This window comes from Dendropsophus ebraccatus, chromosome 12 (assembly GCF_027789765.1).
Source record: "Dendropsophus ebraccatus isolate aDenEbr1 chromosome 12, aDenEbr1.pat, whole genome shotgun sequence".
Lineage (NCBI taxonomy): Eukaryota > Metazoa > Chordata > Amphibia > Anura > Hylidae > Dendropsophus > Dendropsophus ebraccatus.
Window position 1 is genome coordinate 82,030,427 of NC_091465.1, and position 8,862 is coordinate 82,039,288.

Below are 8,862 nucleotides of genomic sequence, written 5' to 3' on the forward strand. Positions count from 1 at the left end.
GTTTATGCTACAAATAAACGCCAAAGCTGTTTTAAGTCCAAGTTTGCTGCCTGAACTGTGTCCTAACACACCATCCCCCGGGAAGATCCCTACACTATCTATCTATCTATCTCCTATCTATCTATCTATCTATCTATCTATCTATCTATCTATCTATTTCCTATCTATCTATCTATCTATCTATCTATCTATCTATCTATCTATCTCCTATCTATCTATCTATCTATCTATCATCTATCTATCTATCTATCTATCTATCTATCTATCTATCTATCTATCTATCTCCTATCTATCTATCTATCTATCATCTATCTATCTATCTATCTATCTATCTATCTATCTATTTATCTGGGATGTATCTATCGTCTGTCCATGAAGTCATATTTCCTCCTATTTCCTATGTAAATTGTCTGCGCTTTCTGTGAGGTAACAGGGCACCTGGGGATTCCTCTCCTGTGGGCTGTAAGATGGTAGCGGGGGATAACATGGTGCCCACCAGTAGGTAGAAGCTCTTCTTTTCATAGAAGGTTGTGACTTTTTGCGAGGTCGGCACTTTCCCGCTGCGGTTACTATACGGTATTATTACAAATCAGGCAGAAAACACTAGTGGTCATTGTTTAAATCTTTATTAAGGAGCCACAGGGGGAGATTTATCACAATGTGTCCATCGGTCATAAAGAGAACCTTGCCCCCCATTGCTGAGATCTATTCTCTGGGTGGGACGACTCCTGCTTTTCGGGCCGTTCACACTGAGCAAAAGTGGCCGACTTTCAAGCCGCTGTTCCAGTGTTTCAATGGGATTTCTCGGACGTCTCCGCTCTCGTCCCAAAGAAGAGACATGTGGGAGATTGAGTAGTATAATGAGATGTTATGATCCAGCGTTGTCCGGATGGTCGCTGGTTTATCTTTCTCCATCTTGGAGACGCCTTCTCTGAGACAAACGCTAGAAAAAGGAGAAGAAGAAAGAAGATGAATGATCAGACATCACTGATCTCCAGAAACTCTATGAATATAAGAGGAAGGGGATTATATCTGGAGCCCATGAGACCCTCACACGTCATCTACTCACCTGGAGTATAGGTATGATATAAAGATACATCTCAGAATCCCATCTATTCAGCCACCAGGACGGGAAGATAGAAGATCTGCAGGAGATAGAAGGACAGAATAGAGGGGGTTAGTGTGCGGCTGTACTCACCAGGGGCTCTGCTATGGAAGGAGATGGGGGAGGACATGTCTCCCAAGAGTTTCTATGTTACTCTTCTATAGGACACATGTGGGTTACACCAGATGGTGAATAGTGACAGGCACTCACCTCAGCACATCGTCCGGTACGTTCTATACAGACCCGAGTTCTTACTCCATGATGTTATGCAGGGTTTTCGGGGTCCGGGGTCTTCTCTCTCAGGCGGATGGAGATGCCGTCTTGGGAGACCCTTAAAGTCAAACTCTAAGCAAAGCAAGAAGAAAGAACATTAATCTCCAGAAACTTTATATATAAGGAAGGGGATGATATCTGGAGTCCATGAGACCCAAACACGTCATCTACTCACCTGGAAATCTGCATAGTTGGTGAGTTGTTGTATCATCAGGCCGCAGAATCCCATATACTCACTGAGCAGGACGGGAAGATAGAAGATCTGCAGAAGGAAAGAATAGGGGGTTAGTGTGCGGCTGTACTGACCAGGGTGGGAGGAGATGGAGGAGGACATGTCCACCAAGAGTGTCTATACGTCTCTGATACAGGAGAGGAACTCACCTCAGCACATCGTCCTGCGCATAGCTGGATGTTCAAGGCGCCCATTCCTACCGCAACTGGAAAGAAACAGAGTAGTATTGTTATATCGCCTCCTATACCGTCATGTCTGATCTATTCTACAATGGAGTCTCCAGTGTATCCAGCACACAACATGTTACTTACGCAGAACAAGAATGACGCTGGTCACCAAGGCTGCGGCCAGTCTGACATGGCACATCAAGCGGCTGCAGTAAGATCTTCCATACAGGCACACCGCTTGGCAAAGATTGTAAGTAGCCATGCCAACAAAGGCCGTTCCTGCGCCGATCCTGTGGGCTGTGGGATTGCTTCTCATCTAGAACATAAAGAGACATGTCAGTGTCATACTGAGCTCCTGTATACTACTATATACTCTATATACTGAGAACTCACTGAAAAGAAGGCGTTGACAGAGTTCCCGATGCAGACGATCCATCCGATGGTCACAAGGATTCTCTGGCCGATGATAAATCGCTTCTCCGATGGTTCAGACCGGTGGAGCATGAACTTGTAATGTAGGAAAGCGACGCCAGGTCCTGAAATAGAGAAGACGCGTTATCAGCCGCAGATTAGCACAGGTCCGGCCTATAGCCGCTCCAGGGGCCGGTGATGGGGATCATCTGCAGTGACGGCCGCCGCTCAGCGCTATATAGTGAGCAGAGATTTACGGCCATCACTGAGCGCTGGAGCTGAGCTCTTCATAATGTCACCGCCCTATAGGAAGCCGCAGCCACTTACCGAGGATGGAGGAGACCAGGAATACGGCTGTATATACCACTGACTCCGGGGGCTGTATACCCGTGTCACTGAAAGAAAGGGAAAGATTGGGAGTTATCATCATCATCATCATCATTATCATCATCATCATCATCATTCCTAGGTCTCTTACCTGATGAACGGCCTCCTGTTGTGTCCGGAGAGGACGGTCAGGAGAAGCAGCACATAGAGGCCCCACAGATTCCAGATCACCCAGATCACAGGCAATATGGCCAATCCTCGCACCTCCATGACTTCTCTCTCTGCTCTCACAGATCAAGAAGGGCGATTGTTGTCAGGCCGGGGATATTATGGGCTCAGAAGCCGATGATGTCACTGATGCTGTTACCGTGTCATTGTGACATCATCAGACGGGTCTGGACGTGATTGGTCCTCAGTGTTGCAGATCTTCTCTCCTGTATTTTAGCTTAATGTAAATGTACATATTGTATTATTATGGGATGCACCGTCAGTATGGGATGTATACAGTATATTATGGGATGCACCGTCAGTATGGGATGTATATAGAATATTATGGGATGCACCATCACTATGGGATGTATATAGTATATCATGGGATGCACTGTCACTATGGGCTGTATATAGTATATTATGGGATGCACTGTCACTATGGGCTGTATACAGTATATTATGGGATGCACCATCACTATGGGCTGTATATAGAATATTATGGGATGCACCATCACTATGGGATGTATATAGTATATCATGGGATGCACTGTCACTATGGGCTGTATATAGTATATTATGGGATGCACTGTCACTATGGGCTGTATACAGTATATTATGGGATGCTCTGTCACCATGGGCTGTATATAGTATATTATGGGATGCACCATCACTATGGGCTGTATACAGTATATTATGGGATGCACCATCATTTTGGGCTGTATACAGTATATTATGGGATGCACCGTCACTATGGGCTGTATATAGTATATTATGGGATGCACCGTCACTATGGGCTGTATATAGTATATTATGGGATGCACTGTAACTATGGGCTGTATATAGTATATTATGGGATGCACTGTCACTATGGGCTGTATACAGTATATTATGGGATGCAATGTCACTATGGGCTGTATATAGTATATTATGGGATGCAATGTCACTATGGGCTGTATATAGTATATTATGGGATGCACCATCACTATGGGCTGTATATAGTATATTATGGGATGCACCTTCACTATGGGCTGTATATAGTATATTATGGAATGCAGTGTCACTATGGGATGTATATAGTATATTATGGGATGCACTGTCACTATGGGCTGTATACAGTATATTATGGGATGCACTGTCACTATGGGCTGAATACATTATATTGTGGGATGCACCATCACTATGGGCTGTATATAGTATATTATGGGATGCACCTTCACTATGGGCTGTATATAGTATATTATGGGATGCACCTTCACTATGGGCTGTATACAGTATATTGTGGGATGCAATGTCATTATGGGCTGTATATATTGGGGGATGCAATGTATCTATGGGATGTATATAGTATATTATGGGATGCACCATCACTATGGGCTGTATGTATTATGGGATGCAGTGTCACTATGGGCTGTATATATTGGGGGATGCAATGTATCTATGGGATGTATATAGTATATTATGGGATGCACCATCACTATGGGCTGTATACATTATATTATGGGATGCACCATCACTATGGGCTGTATATAGTATATTATGGGATGCACCATCACTATAGGCTGTATACATTATATTATGTGATGCACCATCACTATGGGCTGTATATAGTATATTATGGGATGCACCTTCACTATGGGCTGTATACAGTATATTGTTGGATGCAATGTCATTATGGGCTGTATGTATTATGGGATGCAGTGTCACTATGGGCTGTATATATTGGGGGATGCAATGTCTCTATGGGATGTATATGGTATATTATGGGATGCAATGTCATTATGGTCTGTATGTATTATGGGATGCACTGTCACTTTGGGCTGTATATATTATGGGATGCACTGTCACTATGGGCTGTATACAGTATATTATGGGATGCAATGTCACTATGGGCTGTATATATTATGGGATGCACTGTCACTATGGGCTGTATTCAGTATATTATGGGATGCATTGTCACTATGGGCTAATATATTATGGGATGCACTGACACTATGGGCTGTATATATTATGGGATGCAATGTCACTATGGGCTGTATATATTATGGGATGCAATGTCACTATGGGCTGTATTTATTATATTATGGGATGCACTGTCACTATGGGCTGTATATATTATGGGATGCAATGTCACTATGGGCTGTATTTATTATATTATGGGATGCACTGTCACTATGGGCTGTATATATTATGGGATGCACTGTCACTATCGGCTGTATACAGTATATTATGGGATGCACTGACACTATGGGCTTCATATAGTATATTATGGGATGCAATGTCACTATGGGCTGTATACAGTATATTATGGGATGCACTGACACTATGGGCTTCATACAGTATAGTATGGGATGCAATGTTACTCTGGACTGTATATATTATGGGATGCATTGTCAGTATGGAGTGTATATAGTATACTATTTTTATATATATATATATATATATATATATATATATATATATATATATACATAGTGCTAGAAAAGAGTGCCCCTTTAACAGTGATGTCCCTTTAAGAAAAACTTTAACCCTTGATTGGTTTCATCCCTTTAAGAGTGACCTATATACTGTCCCTTTAAGACCATCTTATTTACCGTCTCTTTAAAAGCAACTTAGGTACCACCCTTTGAAGAGCAACTTCAAACGTGTGTATGAGACCTTTGGCCATGTTGATACAATGTATATTTTGTATAAATCATGGCCGTTGTTACAATTTGCACACGTTCTATTGGAATGCACATATTACGGAGACGTAATGAGACCATAACGTGCATGACCCCCTATTGGATCCAATGGGGATGAGCGTATTATGCCACTTCATGCAGGACATACAGTGGCTAATAAGTACTTGAAGGATTGAGGTTTTTTTTTTTTTTTTTAAGTAATTTACAAATGTATATAACTCTCTGTATCAGGTTGACAGACTTTCAGTCTATAAAGCTCACTCCGTGCCTCTCGAACCTAACTGTGTGCTAACTTGCTACCTACTCCTGTTCCCATCCTGATGTAGTCCTGCTTATACATGGGCTGGAGTTGTTACAGTGTATGGCTATGTTCACACAACGTTTTTTCAGCTCCATTTAAAAACACGTCCGTTATTTGCCATTGAGTCAGTTACAAAGCGGCAAAAACTGACTTTTTAAAATATTAAAATCGGCCACCTTTTCTCCATTTTAGACGTTGTGTGAACATAGCCTCACAGTGCCGAGATTGATCCGTGAGCTAAACAGCAGCAGTTTGCTACAATGTATCAGTGCAAGTAACATGTATCAGCTTTGTGTTACAGGGGATTAGATTGGATATAATATAAGACATAATATAAAAACTGTTGTTTTTGTCTATTATTTTGACTTCAAGTAAATCCAAATAATTCCAAAAGTTTGAGTGTATATTATATGTGTATAGTAACGTAATAAGAACTGCAAAAGCTGCGGATCCAGTACTGTGAAACTGAATGGGTCTCATACCCGCAGCGGATCTGCTGCGTGTATGGGACCCAGCCCTTTTAACCCCTCTGCCACCGGCTGCCCACAGCTCACAGACCCGGCCCCTTCAACCCCCGCGCCGCCGGCCGCCCGATCGCGCGTCCGCAGCCCCTTTAACACCCCCCGCCCAATTGCATGCCCGCAGCCCCGGCCCCGAGCATACATTACCTGCTCGGAGTTGCGGCTGTGTGAAGCTTCCAGCTCCCCGGGTGCTTCACAAAGCCACAGTGCCGAGCAGTTAATGTATGCTCGGGGCGGGGCTGTGGGCGTGCAATCGGGCGGGGGGTGTTAAAGGCGCTGCGGGAGTGCGATCGGGCATGCGGGGGCTGGGGGGTGTTAAAAGGGCTGCGGGTGTGCGATTGGCCGTCCGGCGGCGTGGGAGTTAAAGGGGCCGGGGCTGTGAGCTGTGGGCAGCCGGCGCCGGAGGGGCAAAGAGGCCGGGTCCCATACTAGCAGTAGATCCGCTGCGCGTATGGGACCCATTCAGTTTCACAGTACTGGATCCGCAGCGGATTTCGATGCAAACTCGCAGCGTGCAATCCGCTGCGGATCCGGTAAGTGTGAAGCTACCCTAAAGTGTAACAATCGTTTGAAAAAACTTTTGACATGTCATAGACCTGTAAATGACCTTGGTCTAGGGATCCAGGTTTGCCCTTGCTAGATCATCGGAGATGGGTATTTGGTCCAGAGATTTATTCTGACTATTCTGGTAGTAGTTAGTGTCAGGAAGGACTTCTTTCTTGGGCCATGTTCCAACGTAGTAAGACACCAGCCGTTCCACGACCCGGCCGGGTCACAGAACGGCCGGTGTCAGAGATGATCATCCCAGCTGGTACTGCAGTACCGGTCGGATGATCTCACTGCCGCTGAATTTAAAGCGGGTGCATCAGTGTGTGCCCACATCTGAATTCCCCACTGCTCACAATAGAGCATGCGGCCGGAGCCGCATGCTCCATTGTGTGCACTGACATGTCAGTTTTTCGCGGCGCCGCTAGGGATCCCGTCCGGAGTGTATACTATGTGAAATTGCTGTAATTGCTAATTTGTTAAAATCTTAACATTTTGTGACATAGCATTTTTTTTATATTATATTATATAAATCTGAGCTAGTGTATATCCCAGCAATTACATCATATAATGAATGTTCCCAGCATCCATTGCTTCCTTACCCTTCCATAGTGATTCTTTTCCAACTTCTACTATAAGGCTATGTTCCTACGTAGTATAAGACCGGCCGTTCTGTTACCCGGCCGGTACCAGAAAAGATCATACCGGCCAGGACTGCAGTACACACCGGATGATCTTTAGCGCTGCAGAGTTCTAATGCGGGCCCATCCGTGTGCGGCCGCATCAGAACTCCCCACAGCAAACAATGGAGCAACCGGCCGGAGCCGCACGCTCCATTGTGTGCACTGGCAGGGTTTTCTGCAGCTGATATTCATTGAATAGCGGCCGCAGAAAACTGACATGTTAGTTTTCTACAGCGCCGCTTGGGATTCCGGCCGGAGTGTATACTATGGGGGAGATTTATCAAACTGGTGTAAAAAAAGAATTGTCTCAGTTGCCCCTAGCAACCAATCAGATTCCACCTTTGATTCCTCACGGATTCTTTGACTAATGAAAAGTGGAATCTGATTGGTTGCTAGGGGCAACTGAGACAATTCTACTTTACACCAGTTTGATAAATCTCCCTCTATGCGTATACACTCCGGCCGGGATTTCCTCAGCCTGCAGCACTATGTAAGTTCCACAGGAATCACGGCCCTTGTTACAACGGCCATGATTCCTGCAGAACTTACGTAGTGAGAACATAGCCTAAACCCCAAGTACATGAAAAGTTAGATGTTTAGTTTTGCCTTTGGCCGCTCTCCTTCCATAGATGTAAATCTACAGGAAGTGTAAGCAAGGATTGGGTATACCGGCAGCTGATTATAATTGTAATAATTATATTATTGTTATATTAATATTATTGTTATATTAATTATATAGTTGTTTGACACCAAAACCTGTAACCTCAACTCTGTGACCCAATAAGCCAAACAATGCTAAGTGAGCCCAGAGACCAGGTAAAGGCTTTGTTCTTTCTGGTAAACCCTCTGGCTCTCAATGGCTTTACATATCATTAACTGCCCCCGAGACCTTCCTCCTGTTGGGGCCCCTATCCTGGCTGTATAAAACTCTTTATATTAGTCTGGTCTTTATATAAGTACTCTCCAAGCCCGGTCTTTATATTAGTGCTCTCTAAGCCTGGTCTTTATATTAGTACTCCCCAAGCCTGGTCTTTATATTAGTGCTCTCTAAGCCTGGTCTTTATATTAGTAATCTCTAAGCCTGGTCTTTATATAAGTACTCTCTAAGCCTGGTCTTTATATTAGTACTCTCTAAGCCTGGTCTTTATATTAGTACTCTCTAAGCCTGGTCTTTATATAAGTACTCTCTAAACCTGGTCTTTATATTAGTACTCTCTAAGCCTGGTCTTTATATTAGTACTCTCCAAGCCTGGTCTTTATATAAGTACTCTCTAAACCTGGTCTTTATATTAGTACTCTCTAAGCCTGGTCTTTATATTAGTAATCTCTAAGCCTGGTCTTTATATTAGTACTCTCCAAGCCTGGTCTTTATATTAGTGCTCCCCAAGCCTGGTCTTTATATTAG

The 8,862-nt window shown here is 43.9% G+C and overlaps 1 protein-coding gene across 1 annotated transcript; it reads right to left on the reverse strand.

Annotated features, from left to right (window-relative positions):
• Nucleotides 1-607: 607 nt before the first annotated feature.
• Nucleotides 608-2,842, reverse strand: LOC138769730 (DNA damage-regulated autophagy modulator protein 1-like). Its single transcript, XM_069948372.1, has 9 exons — nt 2,667-2,842; nt 2,516-2,583; nt 2,171-2,313; nt 1,922-2,093; nt 1,760-1,815; nt 1,554-1,640; nt 1,316-1,450; nt 1,070-1,145; nt 608-943 (listed from the first exon to the last, which is right to left on the reverse strand). The coding sequence occupies exons 1-7, from the start codon at nt 2,783-2,785 to the stop codon at nt 1,370-1,372; spliced, it is 726 nt and encodes a 241-aa protein (XP_069804473.1). The 5' UTR covers nt 2,786-2,842; the 3' UTR covers nt 608-943; nt 1,070-1,145; nt 1,316-1,369.
• Nucleotides 2,843-8,862: the final 6,020 nt, after the last annotated feature.

Bases quoted from the DNA above. Each gene is read 5' to 3' on its own strand.
- LOC138769730 (XM_069948372.1), bottom strand. From the start codon at position 2,785: ATGGAGGTGCGAGGATTGGCCATATTGCCTGTGATCTGGGTGATCTGG. The intron at 2,094-2,170 runs GTGAGTTCTCAG...TTTATGTTCTAG, and splicing joins CTGTCAACGCCTTCTTTTCA to ATGAGAAGCAATCCCACAGC. The intron at 1,641-1,759 runs GTGAGTTCCTCT...TTCCTTCTGCAG, and splicing joins GCGCAGGACGATGTGCTGAG to ATCTTCTATCTTCCCGTCCT.